Here is a 20,640-nt window from a genome sequence, read left to right on the forward strand (position 1 = left end):
CCCTCCTTTAAAAACCAACTCTACTTGCAGGTCATGAAGTGGGTCCAGTAAGACCGGCGGAGCCTGGACGGAGCAGACCTTTTCCAGAGGCCTGGAAAGCACTTTGTAGGATTGGCTTTTCAATTATTAACTGGTGAGTAATGCTTAAAAGTAGCAAACAGGTCCCCAGAGGTCAGAGATCCATACTGAATTCTGACGGTGAAAACTGGTCTTACTGCTTTTTCACTTAGAAAAATGTGGGTTTTTTTCTTTTCCTCCTTTCTCTCTGGCATGTATACACACACAAGCAGAATTGTGCAAGTCATCTCTAAAGTGATTTCACACAGACTTCTGCTCTAAAACAAAGTTTGCAAAACATGAGATACAAAATATTAAACATTGTCTCCAAGTTGTGCTGTCAGTTTATGTGAGATTCCTGCTGCTCATAACCAAAATTCTTAAGTCAATTTTAATAGGTAAATGTAGTTAGTAAGGGACAAATGCTTTAATTTAGAAGGCCTAAAGTTGTTTGGATTAATTTCTAATTAAGTTGCCAATGATATTTAACAAAATCATTTACTGCTTTTTCCTTTTTCAGTGAAAGAATTAAAAACTAATTATTTGCTAAAAGAACACATTTTTTGGAATATATCAGTGAATAAAAGAACGCACATTTATCAGATGCCTTCCCATGTGCCAGGCTCTGAACTAGGTGCTTTCTCAAAGTTAGTCCAAGTGTTGATAGGCTCTATTACACTGGAGGTAGTTCCTTGTCTCACAGGAATTTGAAAAATAGCAGGGAACCCTCAAATTTCCTTGAAAAAGTGTATCAAACAGAAAAGCATATTGAGAAAAGCATTTAACAGGTACCTTGCTCATAGCAGAAGTTTATGACCACAAAAGAAGAGTGATTCAGGCATAAGCAGGTAGGAGACTATTCCAAAAGCAGAAACATTCTCAATGATTTAAGTTTGAACCATAAAAAGTCTAGAAGGTCAGACCTAGTTATAGTAGTCTCTATGTGGAGGACTTACATTTTTAAAAAATGATTTGGCTGGGCGCAATGCCTCATGCCTGTAATCCCAACACTTTGGGAGGCCGAAGTGCACAGATTATCTGAGGTTGGGAGTTTGAGATGAGCCTGACCAAAGTGGAGAAACCCTGTCTCTATTAAACACACAAAAATAGCCGGGTGTGGTAGTGCATGCTTGTAATCCCAGCTACTCGGGAGGCTGAGGCAGGAGAATTGATTGAACCCGGGAGGCAGAGGTTGCAGTGAGCCGAGATCATGCTATTGCACTCCAGTCTGGGCAACAAGAGAAACTCCACCTCAAAAAAAAAAAAAAAAGACTTGAAGTCAGGGGAGCCTGGATTTGAGCTCTGGTTTGGTCACTGACCAGCTATGTGACCTGGCCTGCGACAAATTACTCAACTTCCTAAGAAGTGAGCTCACTATCTCTAAATTAGAGACAAGAAAAATAGTTATGCCTCCCTGAGTGGTTAGGACTAAATCAGACACTGCATTTAAAGTGCTAAGTAGAATGCCTCATACAGAGTAAGCAATCATTTACTATTGTTATCTGTATAATTTGAAAAAAAAAAAAATTCCACCTGCATTTGACTGAAAGGAATCTTTTATGAATTATAAACTAGACTTTATTGACATGAATAAGTGACATGAATAATTGCAGGTGGAAAATGAATGTACACCTGCATCACTATACATTAAAAATGAATCCCTCTGCTTCATATGGCTTCATCTGTCCCAAACTTGATTTGACACTCAACTTACTAGGCTTTATTGAGCACTCGAAGAGTATTTAGGAAATATATAACATTTTGTGATATATTGAGTGATTTAAGATAATGTACTTATGTAAATTCTAAAATGTTTACCTCGAAAACCTAAATTAACATTGTCTAAGATGTTATTTAGGCCAGGCGTGGTGGCTAATGCCTGTAATCCCAGCACTTTGGGAGACCGAGATGGGCGGATCACCTGAGGTCAGGAGTTGGAGACAAAACTGGCCAACGTGATGAAATTCCATCTCCATTAAAAATACAAAAATTAGCCTGGCGTGGTGGTGCGTGCCTCTGGTCCCAGCTACTTGGGAGGCTGAGGCAGGAGAATCACTTGTACCCGGGAGGCGGAGGTTGCAGTGAGCTGAGATCGTGCCATTGCACTCCAGCCAGGGCAACGAGAGTGAAACTCCGTCTCAAAAAAAAAAAAAAAAAAGTTTTTAAATTATCGATCAAGTCATTTAACAAAATATTTCTGAGACACTTCCATAAGGCAGTGTGACTGACAGCCGCCAACTCCCAATGAAATAAAACTCTTGTTGCCAGATTACTTAAAAACTCATTCTTAGTATCAAATGCCCCTCATGAGGACTCTATATTCTATAAATAAATGTTCTTCCATGTTGCCAATATTTACAACTAACTTAACCTATTCACATATATCTTTTAAATTTCTGGTGTCTCTGAGGATGGTCAAACTGAAGGTTGGTGATACACAAGTAAGTGCAGAGAGAATCAACTGGACCTGGCAATTTTAAAAAAGACTTATGCCTGAAGTTATCTTCTTAAAAATTGAGGATAACTTCTAAAAGTGAATGATCTAGTTCTCACAGAAAAGTATATGTGGGAGTATAGACTTCATTCATAAAATAGGGAACCTTTCACTTTGTATTAATGTATTAATCATGGCTACACACATTTTGGTTCTACTTTCCTTTTCATATATTTCTCTCCAACAATCTACTGCTTATATAAATGTCCTCTTGACCATGTGACAAATTCACATATACATGATTGGGTAAGTAAAACCTCATGAAAATTTAAAGATAAAACTGATTCTACTCGATATGCTCTATCATAAAAACTTCATGGCACTGGGGACAACTGCTTTAAGGCAAGAGTTTGGAACAGTGAAAATAGGCTTACATTTAAAATGTATCTAATCGCTAGTAAAAGATACTTTTCAGGCAGGGCGTTGTGGTTCATGCCTATAATCCCAGCACTTTGGGAGGCTGAGGCCGGAGAAGATCGCTTGAGCCCAGGAGTTTGAAATTGGCCTGGGCAATATGGTGAAACCCGGTGTAGCTATAAAAGAAAAATTAGCCAGGTGTGGTGGTGCACACTAGTACTCCTGGCTACTCAGGTGGCTGAGACGGGAGGATCACCTGAGCCCAGAGAGGTTGAAAGTCTGCAGTGAGCTGTGATCGCGCGTGCCACTGCACTCCAGCCTAGGCAAACAAGACCCTGCTTCAAAAAAAAAAAAAAAGATAATCTTCAGTACAGGCAAATCTCTGACTTTCAGAATCAGGTAGGAGAGAACTTTAGAACTGTTGATACATCAAAGGCCAGACATTCTGGATAGCTTTTCTGAGGGATTACTTTTTCTTTTTATTTTTAAATAAATGATGTCTGTTATGTAAGTTCAACTTTAAAAAATAGTGCATTATTCTTCAAACATTTTATAAAGTTTGAGAACTCTAAACATTAAAATAATTTAAAAAATTATACATACGAGAATATGTTCAACAATAAATTAGATTCTCCCAAATAGATCAGGATATAAGATACTTAATTATGTTCAAAATATCTACTAAGTTTTAAGTGTAGTAAAAGTCTGTCTAGATCACTGTTATTATTCTCAGAAGTCTGTGTAGGAACTGGCACACCATGTAGAACCATGTAAAACCACAAGCCTCATTATCCTAATAATCTCATAACCAAATCCTACTCATGGGAGTGAAACACTGATCTTCAGAATTGGGTCAGTCTTCTTGGCTGTGTGAATAATTTGTGGAACTAAAGAAAATCTCTAGGCTGGGCGGAGTAGCTCACTCCTGTAATCCCAACATTCTGGGAGGCCGTGGCTGGCAGGATTGCCTGAAGTCAGGAATTCGAGACCAGGCCGGCTAACACAGTGAAACCCCATCTCTACTAAAAATACAAAAATTAGCTGGGTGTGGTGGTGGGCACCTGTAATCTTAGTCCTTGGGAGGCTGAGGCGGGAGAATCGCTTGAACCCGGGAGGCAGAGGTTGCAGTGAGCTAAGATCACGCCATTGCACTCCAGCCTCAGCCACAAAAGTGAAACTCCATTTCAAAAAGAAAAAAAAAAAAAAGAAAATCTCTACTGAGTGAATAATTTGAGGAACTAAAGAAAATCTCTGCTGTTTTGGGAAAGCCCAAAATCCAGAGAACAGAATCAGCTCTCTATTGTGTAACAGAGTTTATTTATTATGGTTGCCAATACTGAAAATCTGAACAACAGGTATGGCTCATTTTTATATTTCTGTAATACAATAAAAAAGAAAAAAAATGAATATAGTAGGCAGCACTAAGTATTACAGAAAATAATAGACTCCATCATAAATCTTACCTAAAATAGAACATTTGACCTGGCTTTTTCAGTTTTTCTGTTTTAACCCTGATAGCATACTTTGTAGAGAAAATGTCATTAAGCAGGTCTGAGAAAAAATTTTCAGAGCTCATTTGTTTCTATATGGTTTTACAATGATAATGTTCCATAGCAGCTAAGGTACTTGATGAGATAAATGCATGTGTGGGGTTTAAAACTAAGCAACAGCCTATCTGGCAACCTTAGCTGCTAATCAAACAATTACAAAATGGAAAGTACATCTTGTACAAGCTGACACAGCCATTAAATCAGGAGAGCTGTGGGCAGACATACTGACACTGCAAGAATTACCAGAAAGCATTAATTTCAGCATTAATAAAATGGCAGTAAATAGATGACAGCTGCCGGATGAACTAAGAAATAAGGTTACTGGCCTTGTTCAGCTCGCGTCTGATTTTCTCAGGCACAAACTGATCGAGGTAGCGTCTGAAGTGAAGAGCATCGATGGCAACGATTTCAGTGCAGCGCCGCTGCCAGTCGTCCCTGGGACAGGATGGAAAGGGGAGAAAAGATAAGGAACAGGTAGTCAGTCGCTCAAATGAAATCCTCTCAGGGGTCAGGTTGCCAAGACTTTAGCTGTGTTAAAATATTCAAAACAAACAAACCAGTGTCTGCAGGTCTGAGCAAAAGGAAAGGAAAAGAAAGGAAACACCCTTTATTTTTAGATTGAGGCATATACAGTGTGCACTGTCAGACATTAAAGAGTAAAATGAAAAATTACCCAGAGACAACACAATGACATAGTGTAAACAGGTAAATCATTTATAGTAAGTCTCAGAGGTTAAAGGATTTGGGGGCAAACAAAAGGAATCTAGTTCTTTGTTTTCCTCTAATACTAAGGACATGGCATTTGCATCTTGACAAAAGCTCATTCCTCCTTTGCTTTGAGAGATCCGCTTTAAATCACTGGGGTTGTAACATCACTATGTACTGTCCAGGAAATTCCTAAGAAGTGTTACAAAAATGTGAAATAATTCAGTACAGCATTCTACCTACTGTGCTCAATTGCTGACTGTGAGAAACTTTTTAAAATAACAAAGACATCAAAGCAGACAATACCATGTTGCCTGTGGAAATAGAAAGCAATGGTTGAGATGATAATTTTGGAAACATGTAAAATCCCAAATATTTAATCTCTTTATGAACTTGCATATATTGCTGTGCCAAGCAACTTTTCAAACCGAAAACCAAAATAGAAATCTTCATGCTGGTTTGTAAATAATTATCAGGAATAAACATCTACATAGATGTTTGTTGCAACCACATATTTTAAAAAAATAAAGAGAAAGAAAGCAGAGGATGGACTTGAGACATTACGAGGAATAAATTTGTGGCACGTGGGCAAGAGCTGATTGTTTCTGCCACAATGGCTTTCTCATCAAATAACAAACAAAATAAAACAAAACAAAAAATCCCACAAGCTTTCAGGTAGCATTTCTGCAAAATTTTATCTCTGGTAAACTAGAAGCAAGACTGTCAAAGTAGAAGACTATATTTCAAGAAGAAATAGGAGACAGGAGCAGCAAACCACACTGCAGGTTCTGCCATCAACTGGTTTGTGGCATCAGGTCAACTGTCACAACATAGGTTTCCTCTATCTAATTTCACAGAAAAATTAAATGTAACTTAGTAAGTTGGTCAAAGGCTTTAAGCTCTAATTAGAACCTATTCTACTCAGATTTAAACACGGAATTTAACCTCCACAGCTTCTGATTGTAGCTCAGAGGTAAAGAACTGTAGAGAATTCTGCCCCTCTTTGTCTTTGCTTTAGACTTTTCGTTTTATCTTCTCTGTTCTTCCCTTTGGTACAGGAAGGTGCTAATAGTGTTTTAAATGACAATGAATCTGTAATGCTGATTTCTTTTCTTTTTCCTTTTTAAGTTCACTTGCTGAAATACAAGCAGAGGGAATGAGAGTGTGTGAGGGTCAAGCCCAAATTCCTTTGTTTTTAGTCATGGAATACTGAAGACAGAAACAGACTTACCTTTCACTCCCATCTTCGTGGCTCCGGGACCAACGATATGTCTCGGCATAGCCTGTGTATTCACTGTACTGCTCAGTACCTGAAACAAACAATCTGTCACTATTAACTTCACACTTAATGGCAAAAACATTCCACCTACCACAACATGGCAAGAATCACTTCTGTTTAGCACTGTACTGAAGGTCTCTCCAGCCAGTGCAATAAAGCAAGAAAAGAAACAAAACGGCATAAAGAACGTAAAAAAAAAAGTCAAACTGTCCCTATTTGTAGATATCATGATTGTTTACATAGCAAATTCTAAGGAATCACTAACTAAAGAGAGAGGCCAGGCGCAGTGGCTCACACCTGTAATCCCATAGGCGGGTGGATTACCTAAGGTCAGAAGTTTGAGATCAGCCTGGCCAACATGGTGAAACTCCACCTCTACTAAAAATGTAAAAATTAGCCAGGCGTGGAGGTGTGCGCCTTTAATCCCAGCTACTGGGGGGCTGAGGCAGGAGAACTGCTTGAACCTGGGAGGCGGAGGTTGCAGTGAGCCGAGATGGTGCCACTGCACTCCAGAGTGGGAGACCCAGTGAGACTCAGTCTCAAAAGAAAAAAAAAGAAAAAAGAAAAAAGAAAAGAAAAGAAAGAAAGAGAGGAAATTAAAATAAAGAAAAAGCATGTAAGTAAACTTAGTAAGATCAAGGGTATGTTTGTATACTAGCAACAAACAATGAGAAAATAAACATTTTTTAAAAATCCATTACCCATAATGTCAAAAACCATAAAATACCTAGGAATAAATGTAACAACAAAGAAGACACTACTGGCCGGGCGCAGTGGCTCACGTCTGTAATCCTAGCACTTTGGGAGGCCGAGGCTGGTGGATCACCTGAGGTCAGAATTTCAAGACCAGCCTGGCCAACATGGTGAAGCTCCGTCTCTACTAAAAATACAAAAATTAGCTGGGCGTTGTGGTGTGTGCCTGTAATCTCAGCTACTCAGGAGGCTGAGGAAGGAGAATTGCTTGAACCCAGGAGGCAGATGTTGCAGTGAGTGGAGACTGTATCACTTCACTCCAGCCTGGGCCACAGAGCAAGACTCCATCTCAAAAAAAAAAAAAAAGACACTATAAAAAAAAGAAGGCCGGGCGCGGTGGCTCAAGCCTGTAATCCCAGCACTTTGGGAGGCCGAGACGGGCGGATCACTAGGTCAGGAGATCGAGACCATCCTGGCTAACACGGTGAAACCCCGTCTCTACTAAAAAATACAAAAAACTAGCCGGGCGAGGTGGCGGGCGCCTGTAGTCCCAGTTACTTGGGAGGCTGAGGCAGGAGAATGGCGTAAACCCGGGAGGCAGAGCTTGCAGTGAGCCGAGATCCGGCCACTGCACTCCAGCCTGGGCGACAGAGCGAGACTCCGTCTCAAAAAAAAAAAAAAAAAAAAAGAAAACTTAAATGGGACATATACTCTCTTGAGATAGAAGACTCAATATTGTTACAATGTTAATTTTTGATATAAAGATTCATATCAATCTTAACACAAGTAGACATTAAAAAATAATAATTAAGAAGGTGACTTAAAAATTTACAAGGAAATGCCAAGAACCTAGAATGAACAACAACAACAACAAGAACAGCAACAAAAAACAAGAAAATTGGAACACTCAACGCCCTAAGTTGAACACTTACTTAGTCTTGGCCTTCAGAAAGACCAAGAGTTGAATGGAATTAAGCAGAATTCATAAGTACAATCACACTTGTATCATCAACTGATTTTCAACAAAGGTACTAAAATAATCCGTTAGAAAAATATTTTCTAACAAATATTGCTGGAATAAGTAGATATTCATAGAAAAATCCATAAACCTTAACTGTGACCACACACTACAAATAAAAATTATTTTGAGATGGACCACAGACATAAACATAAAACACAAAACTGTAAGACTTTCAGAAGAAAATATAGGAGAATAGCTTTACGACATTGGGTAGGTATAAATTTCTTAGACAGGATAAAGAAAGCAGTGACCATAACATTTACAAAACAAGCCAGCCAACTGCCTGGGAAGTGAGGAGCGCCTCTGCCCGGCCGCCGCCCCATATGGGAAGTGAAGAGTGCCTCTGCCAGGCCGCCAACCTGTCCAGGAAGTGAGGAGCGCCTCTGACCAGCTGCCCACAGTCCACCAAGTGAGGAGCACCCCCTGCTCAGCTGCCAACTGTCTGGGAAGTGAGGAGCGCCTCTGCCCAGCCAGCCAACCACCTGGGAAGTGAGGAGCGCCTCTGCCTCGCCGCCGCCCCATTTGGGAAGTGAGGAGCGCCTCTGCCCAGCTGCCCACAGTCCGTAAGTGAGGAGCGCCTCTGCCCAGCTGCCAACCGTCTGGGAAGTGAGGAGCGCCTCTGCCAGGCTGCTGCCCTGTCCAGGAAGTGAGGCGCGCCTCTGCCCAGCTGCCCATAGTCCGCAAAGTGAGGAGCGCCTCTGCTCAACTGGCAACCGCCTGGGAAGTAAGGAGCGCCTCTGCCCGGCCGCCCAACTGACTGGGAAGTGAGGAGCGCCTCTGCCCGGCCGCCCAACTGACTGGGAAGTGAGGAGCGCCTCTGCCCGGCTGCCCCACTGTCTGGGAAGTAAGGAGCGCCTCTGCCCGGCTGCCGCCCCGTCTCCGAAGTGAGGAGCGCCTCTGCCCGGCCACTGTGCAAGGGTACTTGGAAGGTCACCTTCCAAGTGTGAAGTGACAGACTTGCGTGTGATCTTTTCTGTCTTTCCCAAGTTTGCATTTTCAACATTAAAGTTTACTTTTTAGTTAAAAGTTTTTTAAAAATTTACAAAACAAAAACTAGAATAAGCAAAATTAAATACTTCTGGTCATCAAAACCTTCAGGGCTGAGCGCCGTGGCTCATGCCTGTAATTCCAGCACTTTAGGAAGCTGAGGCGGGTGGATCACTTGAAGTCAGGAGTTTCAGACCAGCCTAGACAACAGGGTGAAACTTTGTCTCTACTAAAAATACAAAAAAGCCAGGCATGGTGGCGTGCACCTGTAATCCCAGCTACTCGGGAGGCTAAGGCAGGAGAACTGCTTGAACCTGGGAGGTGGAGGTTGCACTGAGCTGAGATCATGCCACTGCCCTCTGGCCTGGGTGACAGAGCGAGACTCCATCTCAAAAAAACAAAACAAAAACAACAAACAAACAAACAATGAAAAAACACCTTCAGGAAAATGCTTAGACAAGACTGGAGAAAAAATATTTGCAAATCAAATATCTGACAAAGGACTTGTGTTCAGAATATGTGATGAACTCCTACATGTCTATATAAAACCACAACCCAATTTAGAAAAATGGACAGAAGACTTGAATATAAACTTCACACAGGAAGATATACAACTGGCTAACAACCACATGAAATATTGCTCAACATTATTAGTCATCAGAGAAATGCAAATAAAAAAACATCACAGTGAGAACCCACCATACACTCAAGAGAGGCTAAAATAAAAAATAATAAAAAAAGAGTGACAACACTAAATGTTGACGAGGATGCAGAAGAAGTGGAAATCTCATTATATATTGCTCATAGAACATAAATTGGTGTAACAATTTTGGAAAAGAGTTTGGCAATCCCTTATAAAATTAAATATACACATATTGTTTGACCTAGAACTTCCATCCCTAGATATCTACTAAACAAATATTGAAAATATATGCTCACAAAAACTGCAGAGAATACTACTACTAAACAAATACTGAAAATGTGTGCTCACAAAAACTGCAAAGAATTATGTTCATAGCAGCTTTATTTATAATAGATTTGTATCAGTCATTGTTCAACCAGAGAAATGGAACCAGTAGGACATATATATGAAGAGATTTATTGCCAAAAATTGGCCTACACAATTGAGGAGCTGACTAGTCAGGTCCAAAGGGTGCACAGGAACTCTCAGGCATGGGTGAAGCGGCAGTGCACAGAATGAATCTCCTCTTCAGAGAAGCCTCAGCTCTGCTCTTAAGGCCTTCCACTGGACTGAATCAGGCCCAGGCAGATTATCACTTATTTAATGCAAATCATATTGAATGTAGCCAAACACAGTGGCTCACGCCTGTAATCCCAGCACTTTGGGAGGCTGAGGTGGGCAGATCACTTGAGGTCAGTAGTTCGAGACCAGCCTAGCCAACGTGGTGAAACCCAGTCCCTACTAAAATTACAAAAATTAGCTGAACATGGTGGCAGGCACCTGTAATCCCAGCTACTTGGGAGGCAGAGGCAGGGGCATCACAGAGGTTGCAGTGAGCCAAGGTCACACCACTGTACTCCAGCCTGGGCGATAGAGTTGAGACTTTGTCTCAAAGGAAAAAAAAATGCTTATTGAATGTAATTAGATTAACTCCTTTACTTGTAGACTTTGATTACATCTATAAAATACTTTCACAGCAATACCCAAATTAGTGTTTGACAGAACAACTGGGGGCTGTAGCCTAGCTAAGTTGACATTACAAAAAAAAAGACTATCACAAAACTAAAGTGGAAACAATCCAACTATTGATAAAAAATTAATAAAACATTTGCCATGATCACACAAAGGAATACTCCTTAGTAATAAAAGGGATAGAACCACTGATATATTAAAAAACAAAGATAAATCTCACATTATGCTAAGCAAAAGAAGCAAGATACTGAAGTGTGTATGATATATATTTACATGACATTCAAAAAAAAAGAAAAAAGTAATTTATAATGAAAAGAATAAAAATTATGGTTGTTTCTGGGTTTGGGGACTGACCAGAAAAGGGCTCAAGGGAAGTTTTTGAGGTGATAGACATTTTTTTTTTTAAATGTCTTGATAGGGGTGTGGGATATAAAAGCATATCTATTTGCCAAAACTCACCATATTATCCATTTAACACTGTATACTTCAATGTGTGTAAATTTTACTTCAAAAATAAAAGAACTGTAAACAAATATTGAACTCCATTTAACAGGTTTACTTTCTGCAGGGGTATGGTTTAGAAGTTCTGAAACCACCTTTTGTATATATTAGGCTTAAACAAAGGAAAAAAATTGAAGATATTGGGAGCCACATTCTTCACAGTTGGAGAAGAGAGTTCCAATTATGGAAAGGGGGAAAGAGTACAATATAGGCTGTGATGCTGGTTAAGAATGGGAGGTATCGATATAAATTCACAGTTTTGTGTGTGTGTGTGTGTGTGTGTGTGTGTGTGTGTGTGTGTGTGTGTGTGGTGTAACATATGTTCTAGTTCAAATCTTGGCTTCCAAAAACTAACAAAAATCCAGGACCACCTGCAGAAATGGTTGATTCCAGAGTTGGTGCAGGGAATATACAAGATAAGCCTACAACATCTTTTTGTGCTAAAAAGATGCAGATGCTCAAAGAAGAAAGTGCATTAAAGAATGATGGGCACATGTCAAAGGCACACAATAGTTTGAAGGCATTCCCACTGATTGAATATGGGACAATTTAGCATCAGATAATAAGCAATGGATCATAATCCACTGAATACAATAAGAATGCAAGTATCTATACTTCTATATATATTAATAAATAATATTAATAAATAAGTATACTAAATAGAAAACAGTATCACTTCAGTGGGATTCCTACCAAAATGAATAACCTGAACCTAATTAGGAAGAAGCAGTGGGCAAACACAAGAAGGACAATCTACAAAATAACTAGCCTATCCACTTTAGAAATATCAAGGTGAATGAACACAAGGAAAGGCTGACAAATGGTTCCAGTTTAAAGAATACCAAGGTATGAGCCTGGACTAATTGAAGACTGGAAAGAAAGCTACAAAGGTCATAATTGGAATAACAAAATTATATTATAATGTAGATTAACTAACAGTACTGTATCAAATTAAATTTCCTGATTTTGATAACTGTGCTGTGCTGATGTAAGACAATGTCCTAGTTCTTAGGAAATATACAACAAAGTATTTAGGGGTAAAAGGTCACAGTATCTCCAATATATTCTTAAACAATTCAAGAAAAGAAAATAGACAAAATGATGAAGTAGATGGGACAAAAATGTAAACTGTTGAATTTCAGTAAAGACTATATGGAAATTCCATGTATTATTCTTTCAACTTTTCTGTGAATCTGAGTAAAGAGTATATGGAAATTCCACGTATTACTCTTGCAACTTTTCTGTAAGTCTGAAATTTCATATGTATACACATAAAAACACATAATATAAAGCTGGGCAGGGTAGCTCACACCTGTAATCCCAGCACTTTGGGAGACCGAGGCGGGAGGATCACAAGGTCAAGAGATCGAGACCATCATGGCCAACGTGGTGAAACCTCATCTCTACTAAAAATACAAAAATTAGCTGGGTGTGGTGGCATGCACCTGTAGTCCCAGCTACTCAGGAGGCTGAGGCAAGAGAATTACTTGAAGCCGGAAGGTAGAGGTTGCAGTAAGCCGAGATGGCGCCACTGCACTCCAGCCTGGTGACAGAGTGAGACTCTGTCTCAAAACAAACAAACAAAAAAACACAATAAAAAACCACATAATATAAATAAAGCTATGAAAATACTCTATTTTCATATATGATTAAAAATTTCCAGAATCAAAAGCTCAAAGATTTAAACTCAATACTAGAATTACCAGTCTATTATTTAGTATACTGTTTCTAAAAATAATTTGTATTTTAATTATTACACATTTATCTAGAATTCTGGGCAAGATATTCATACTAAAAATCAAGAAAATAACTAGAAAATTTATGTTATTTCTTTTATGAAGCGTTCCTTGTCACCATAAGTAGGGTTGATTGTTCCTCCTCCATGCTCCCAAGGTACTTTGCACATAACATTAGTAGAGCACTTAACATATTGAATTGTAATCTGAAAATCAATTGTATTTCCACATAGTAGTAATGAATAAAAACAGAAATTAAAAAAAATTTACAACAGCAACAAAATTATGAAATACTTATGGATAAATCTGACAAAATGGGGAAGAATTATACAATGAAGACTATAAAATACTAGTGAGAAAAACTGACATGAATAAACAGAGACATATATCCTAGACATGTGTCAAAGACAAAACATTGTTAAGATGTCAATTCTCCCCAAATAGATCTATAGATTCAAAGTATTCTCAAAATTCCAGCAGCTGTTTTGGTAAACATTGAAATACTGATTCTAAAACTACCGGATTTTAAGACTTATTATAAAGCTATAGCAACCAAAACAGGAAGAACAAAACAACACATTAATAAGCTTACTTCAAAACTTAAAACTTCTGTGTTTCAAAAGTCACTGTGAAGAGAATGAAAAGACATGACACAAATATCTGATAAAGGATTTATACCCAAAATATACACAGCTTTCAAAACTCAAAATAAAAAACAATGAAAAGATAAAAGATAGCTTCATGAGTGTAGTCATATGTCCAAACTTATGCAATTGTATACTTTAAACAAACAGTTTATTTTATGTCAATTATACCTCAATAAATCTGTCTTAAGAAATGGAATCTGACTCCCTCACTAGATTCTCAGCTCCTCAAGGGCAGGGATTATAAATTATAGGCAGGGTGTGTTGGCTCATGCCTGTAAGCCTAGCATTTTGAGAGGCTGAGGCAGGAGGACTGCCTGAGCCCAGGAGTTTTCAGACCAGCCTGGGCAACAGAGTGAGATCTCATTTCCACTGAAAATTAAAAAAAAAATTAGCTGGGTGCAGTGGTGTGAGTCTGCAGTTCGTGCTACTCAGGAGTCTGAGGTGGCAGGATCCCTTGAGCTCAGGAGTTTGAGGTAACAGTGAGCTATGATTGTGCCACTATAACCCAGTCTGGGTGACAAAGCAAGATCCTGTGTCTTAAAAAAGGAAAAAACAAATAACATTTTAATCTACATTAGCATCTTGTAATGCAAGAATATAAAAGCAGTTGAGTAAGAACTTCCTGAACAAACATAATAATTAATGAGTCAAAGAAATTTAACTGATATTAAAATAATGAGTCCAGAAATAATCTGAAGGCACTACATAATTGATGCATACTAAAAATTCACATCTACAATAAATGCATGGTATGGTAAAAAGAGCACTGCACTGAGATTAGGAAACATGAGAAACTCGAAGTGAATCTTTACTAGCTAGGTGACCTTAGATAACCAAACCTCACTGGACATCATTTCATCATCTGAAATTCAGGGTTCTTAATAATTCTTATTTTGTTTACATCATAGAATTCCTTGGAAAACTAAATAAGACAAGTAAAAAATTCATTCAAAACCACAAAGCCATCAATATTGGTGTCATCAGACTTAAATTTTTTAAGGGGGTAGAGAAATCACAGATATGTGATTCTATTTACACGGGGGTGAAAAGCAACCTGGTCTACTTGCCTGATAGGAAACGAGACAGCAAGGACTACTCCTTCTTTTCTGTTTTCTGCCTAGCAGTAGACAAGCTTTGTTTTTCCTGTTCATAAAAAGACAAACTGCCTATTCTGATCTGTTAACTCAGAAAACAAATACTTGTTCTGTCTTTTTAAAAGAAAGTGGCTGAAAAATATGAAATATCAATTATCATATTTCTACTTCAGGTTAATATAGTTTCAGTGTTCTTTTCTAAGAGGAACAAGGTTAGATTTACTTCCTTCCCTCCTTTATGGGAAATAAAAAAATATACATACAAACACTTTTGTGCCAAACAAGTTAAATCCTGGGTTTTCTAAGTAGACACCTTTTAACATGCCAACTGTCTCCTTTGAAAAAAGTGAATGCCTTTAACTTGTTTAAAATGTAAATTAATGAACTATGGTGAAAATATAAAGGTAAACTGGTAACAGCTACTGAGACAGAAGACTGAATGACCTTTGTGATAGCTCTCACTAGAGATGGGCCTTTAAAACTTCACAGTCAAAGACCTTCACTTAAGGAAAAAACTAGAAGGAATCCATTAAAATCTTATGAAGAGTGCATGACCTCTATGATTTTTTAGATTTAGTAGTAAGAAACATGGTTATTTTCCCTTATTAGGAATAAGAGTTTGTAATGAACATGGGACAAAAATATTTGGAGATTAAAAAAAATTCTACTTACCAATGGGTTGTTGAAAGCAGGTTTGTATAAACACCATTTTACCCAAATTTTATTAGCATCACTCAAACAGTAGTGATTATGCAGTAGATAGAAAACTCTTGCTTTTAATTCTAATGATTATTAAAAACTTAGAAAAGACAAGCATAAAAATGTTAAATTTCCAAACATTTTTGGAAAGCTCTAACTGAATTTGGACCTTTCGCAATGAGCTGGTGTCTTAACAGGCACCTCAAATACTGTAACTCTAGAAGATGTCACCACTACTATAAGCGATGGTGTCTACTGGTTATCATTTCTATCAGCTCTGCTGACACTCAGAAAAGATGTAAAGATTTGTGATGTCTGGGATAATCTGATTCACTAGCGGCAGGTTTTATGTTAAATATACGAATACTCTGCCCAGTAGGTTTCATGCCTAGGCATCTGGTTTATGTGCTCACCAAACGAAGCAGAAAAACAACTCTCAGAAAACTTAACACCCTTTAGTATTGAAACTATTTTCTGGATGTTGTATAGAAACAAATAAGAGGGGAAAAAAAGAAGAAGAAATGGGAAGACTGGAATTTTAACTCTTTCCCTCTATCTATACTTACTGAAAGGTTTTTAACTCATGGCTGCCCCAAGGAGGATCACAACAAACAGAGGGATAACATTGTCTGTATAAAAGTATTTGCCTGTTTGCATGACCTGTTTCATAGTCATTTAAAAGACTGATACCAACCAGATATCCCATAATGATGATAAATTTAATTTATTTCCAATTTCTCAAACTCTTCTACAGATTCAGGCAGCACAGTCACAGCCATTAGCTCACTGAGCTGGATGCATCATTGAAGGAATGGAATTGATCAGGCAGATAGATTGCAGTGCATGGCTAAGAGTCTCCTAAGGAGGGAGATGGCAGAAGTCCAGACATCAAATAGATGATGAAATGGCCATTTCCATTAAGGTAACATCACATCACAGATATTAATTAGGAGGCACTATAATAAAGTTAAGTGGATGTGGGAGAAAATGCTGAGTTAAAAGTCACCCCGTATGTCCTTAGCCTGAGGTAATTACAGATCTGAAGGTGAGTCATGGATCTGCAATTTTCCATTCATTTTACAATAGCTGAAGGAACGTTTAGAGATTACGTGAAAGGAGATTAGAATCCGTTTTTAGACTGGGGACAAATTATCTTTAAAAAAAGAAAATATTCTAACGTTTTCCTCTTAACATTCCTGTTTTATTCCCAAGGAAAATGACATCCTTTATTTACATTAACAACATTAATGGAGGATGACAAAGTACTGACTACTTTCTTTCTTTTTTTCTTTTTTTTTGAGATGGAGTCTTGCTCTGTCACACAGGCTGGAGTGCAGTGGCACAATTTCGTCTCACTGCAACCTCTGCCTCCCATGCTCAAACCATTCTCCTGCCTCAGCCTCCCAAGTAGCTGGGATTACAGGCTCATGCTACCATGCCTGGCTAATTTTTTGTATTTTTAGTAGAGATGGGGTTTCACTATGTTAGCCAGCATGGTCTCAATCTCCTGACCTCGTGATCTCCCCCAGCCTCGGCCTCCCAAAGTGCAGGGATTACAGGTGTCGGCCACCTTGCCCGGCCCAGTTCTTACTACTTTCTAGAGAAATTAAACAAATGAAACAAGTTAGCTTTAAGTTTAAATGCATTTTATCAAGTTTTTTATTTCAAGAATGTAAATTCATCTTAAAAACTGATGGGATATTTTGTTCTAGTCTTCAGTCCAAATCTACCTTAACAGTTAAAAAAAAAAATTTTTTTTTTTTTTTTGAGACGGAGTCTTGCTCTGTTGCCCAGGCTGGAGCACAGTGGTGCGATCCACTGCAAGCTCCACCTTCTGGGTTCACGCCATTCTCCTGCCTCAGCCTCTGGAGTAGCTGGGACTACAGGCACCCGCCACCAGGCCTGGCTAATTTTTTTGTTTTTTTAGTAGAGACAGGGTTTCACTGTGTTAGCCAGGATGGTCTCGATCTCATGACCTCATGATCCACCCGCCTCGGCCTCCCAAGGTTTGGGATTACAGGTGTGAGCCACTGCACCCAGCCGGAATAGTAATCTTTTAAAGTAATATTTGATGTATGTAAATGATGAAGACAGTCACATTCCAAACCTGCAGAGCTTCCCTACAATAGTATGAGAGCAACAGCCAAAGTGTTGGTTGCCCAACAATAGATTTATGCCAGTTTTTTTGTTCTGTAATTCCTTGCAATCTCATCTCTCTTAGTACCTTGCCCAACTGTAACTTCCCATGTGTATCCATGATAACTAACAAATGCAGACAGATGGCCAAAATGTGAGTTGAGGAAGTGTTGAGTATGAAAGGAGTTTATCTTTCCATTTCAGTTTAATTTGGATCATAATCTCAGAATTCTGGATGCAGTACTCCAAGTCACTAACTTCAAATGGCTGACTGAGGCTCTATCTAGGAAAAAAAATTCCTTTGCGGAGGTTCCAATCTTAATTTCCTACATAAAGTCAGACAATTTACAATTTTTTTTTGGCTTTATTTCACCAAAACAGCAGAATCACGGGGATAAAAATTTACACAGGATGTCTAAATGGTGTAGATTAACTCATTGAAAGCTCCTTTATCAACGGGTGCTTACAAAAGATAAAAAGACATCAGTCAAAAATGGTGCAGTAAAAACCTCTGAAAACTCTCTCCTCCATGAAAGCAATGGGAACACTGTGATGAGCACTGTGAGAATCAACTGAAAAGTAGCCAAAGGCTTGCAGCAATCCAGGGAGTGTTTATTCAAGAAAAACCAGCTGAATCTTGGTAAAAACAGTAAATTTTGTAGTGTTTCATTTGCCTTATTCCCATCCCACTCTCCCAAGCTCCATCTCGGCCTTAAAAACTAACATTCCTGAATCACAGTGAAAATCAGCAGCCATCAGAGGGGGCAAAAGAAAGCTCCTTCAAAGCCCAATTCTCAGAGAACTATCATTATTTGACCTGTCTGGTGGTCCCCTGGAGGGCCCCGCTCAGAAGGCTGTCTTTACTTTACAGGACTTGTTGCTTGCCCAGTAGGAAAAGCCTAATTCTTGTGAGGGTTTGATGAAAACAATTACAGGCATTGTTTAACACTAAGACTTCCTGAGGTGGTGGCCAAAAGCTGGGGCAAACAATAGGCTAACCAAAAGCTTCAAAGGAAAAGCTGAAGAATGAGATGTCCACAAAGGGCTTTGAAAAGTTCTAATATATTAAAACAAGAAGGAATCTAGAGGGCTCATGTGTGCTCATGGCCATATGAATGCTCAGGAAAAACCAGAGAAAGCCCTCAGCTCTCTCCTCTGCCTGACCTTGACAGGAAGTGAAGGCTAAGGCAGAGGTATCAACTGCTTGGTGTAGTGTTGAAGGTAGGCTGCACCTGCATATACATCCCTTCAACAAAGACTGAGAGACTTATTAGTTTCAGGCATTTAAGGAACTCTGTTAAAGTGTTAGCTGACTACTAATCTAACGAGCGGGGACTTCACTGGCCACATACAGAAAGAACACAGCCATCACAAAATTAGTTTAGAAAAGTCATTGAAAAAAACAGCAAGAAAGATGAACTGTGATGAAAAGAGAAAATCTGATTTCCAGGGTCACACTACATTATTTTAAATGTCCAGTCTTAAACGAAAATTAGGAGACATGGAAAGAAATGAGAAAGTATGACCCATACTCAGAAAAAAAAGCAGTGATTAGTAACTGCCCCTGGGGAGCCCTATGTTGGACTTAGTAGACAAAGAATTTACATCAGCTATTTAAAATATACTCAAACAACTAAAGAAAACTATGTCTAAAGAACTAAAGTATAAGAATGATATCTCTCAAATAGAGAATATTAATAAAGGGATATAAATTATAAAAAATAAACAGAAATTTGTAATTGAAAAGCACAATAACTGAAATAAAAAATTCACCAGTGAGATTGAAAGCAGTTTAGAGCAAGCAGAAAAAACAATCAGTGAACTTCAAGACAGGTCGATTAAGATTGAGTCTGAGGAACAAGAATAATAAAGAATGAAGAAAAATAAACAGAGCTTCTAAGACCCGTGGAACATCACGTGAATCAACAGACACATAATTTGGGAGTTTCAGAAGATGAGGAAAGGGGAAGAACAAATATTTGAAGAAATAATGGCCCAACATTTACCAAATACAACAAACATTAATCTAAACATTCAAGAGGTTCAAAAAACTTCAAGTAGGCTAAAGTCAAAGAGATCCACATGTAGACACACCATATTCAAATCGTTGAAAGTGAAAGTGAATCTTAAAAGCAAAACATAAGAAAGAAAATATACTCTTCTGAAGGTGGTCTACAAATCTGAGGCACAGTGTGGCTTCAAGATTAGACTTTGGAGTAAGTTTTGTCATGTATGTCTTTGGAGGTCATGTGGTTGGGTACACATTTTATATAACTCATGGGGATGTTTTTTCTCCTACTATAATCTTTGGGAATAACAATAAACTAAATTCTACAACCCAGGTGAGTGTTTAGACCCCTACACTCATCTCCAAGCAGTAACAGATTCTAAGTGGAAATAAAAAAATCCACATGTGCAGGAAAAAAAAACAGTACCAGCAACTGATGGTGCATTAATGGCACTTATGTGGGAATATTCTTTTACGTACTTGGATAAAAGACTCAACTTACATATGGTGCCTGATTAAGAGTTTCTTAAGAGATATGAGGTAATTTTTATTGATAGCTTATTCACAAGAAAATACTGTTACATAGTGATATCTCAGTCTAAAGAAACAAAAAAATTAAATCTCTATAACAGATCTAAAGCATATATTTGACTAAATTTCCCCCCTTCTCCTCCCATATTAACGTAAAGAAATCAAGAAGAAACACCAAGATAATCAGACTTTTTTTTTTTTTTTTTAGATGGAGTCTTGCTCTGTTGCCCTGGCTGGAGTACAGTGGCGTGATCTCAGCTCACTGCAACCTCCACCTCCCAGGTTCAAGTAATTCTCCTGCCTCAGCCCCCCGAGTAGCTGGGATTACAGGTGGCTGCCACCATGCCTGGATAGTTTTTGTAATTTTAGTAGAGACGGGGTTTCGTCATGTTGGCCAGGCTGGTCTTGAACTCCTGACCTCAGGTGACCCTTCTGCCTCGGCCTCCCAAAGCGCTAGGATTACAGGCATAAGCCATGACGCCTAGCCATGA

General features: G+C 38.6%; 1 protein-coding gene across 9 annotated transcripts in view; it reads right to left on the reverse strand.

Moving 5' to 3' along the window:
- PARG (poly(ADP-ribose) glycohydrolase) overlaps positions 1 to 20,640 on the reverse strand; it is a 134,748-nt gene that overhangs the window by 19,227 nt on the left and 94,881 nt on the right. For all 9 annotated transcript variants that reach the window (XR_012417729.1, XR_010577960.2, XM_065520735.2 and 6 more), the window contains 2 exons: positions 6,395 to 6,473; positions 4,785 to 4,893 (listed from right to left, as the gene is read on the reverse strand). Coding sequence is in view for 7 of the 9 variants with exons in the window: in XM_065520735.2 (XP_065376807.1) it covers positions 4,785 to 4,893; positions 6,395 to 6,473 (188 nt within the window). In the remaining 2 variants the exon portion in view is untranslated. The remainder of the gene's footprint in view (positions 1 to 4,784; positions 4,894 to 6,394; positions 6,474 to 20,640) is intronic.

Source organism: Macaca fascicularis, chromosome 9 (assembly GCF_037993035.2).
Source record: "Macaca fascicularis isolate 582-1 chromosome 9, T2T-MFA8v1.1".
NCBI classification, from domain to species: domain Eukaryota; kingdom Metazoa; phylum Chordata; class Mammalia; order Primates; family Cercopithecidae; genus Macaca; species Macaca fascicularis.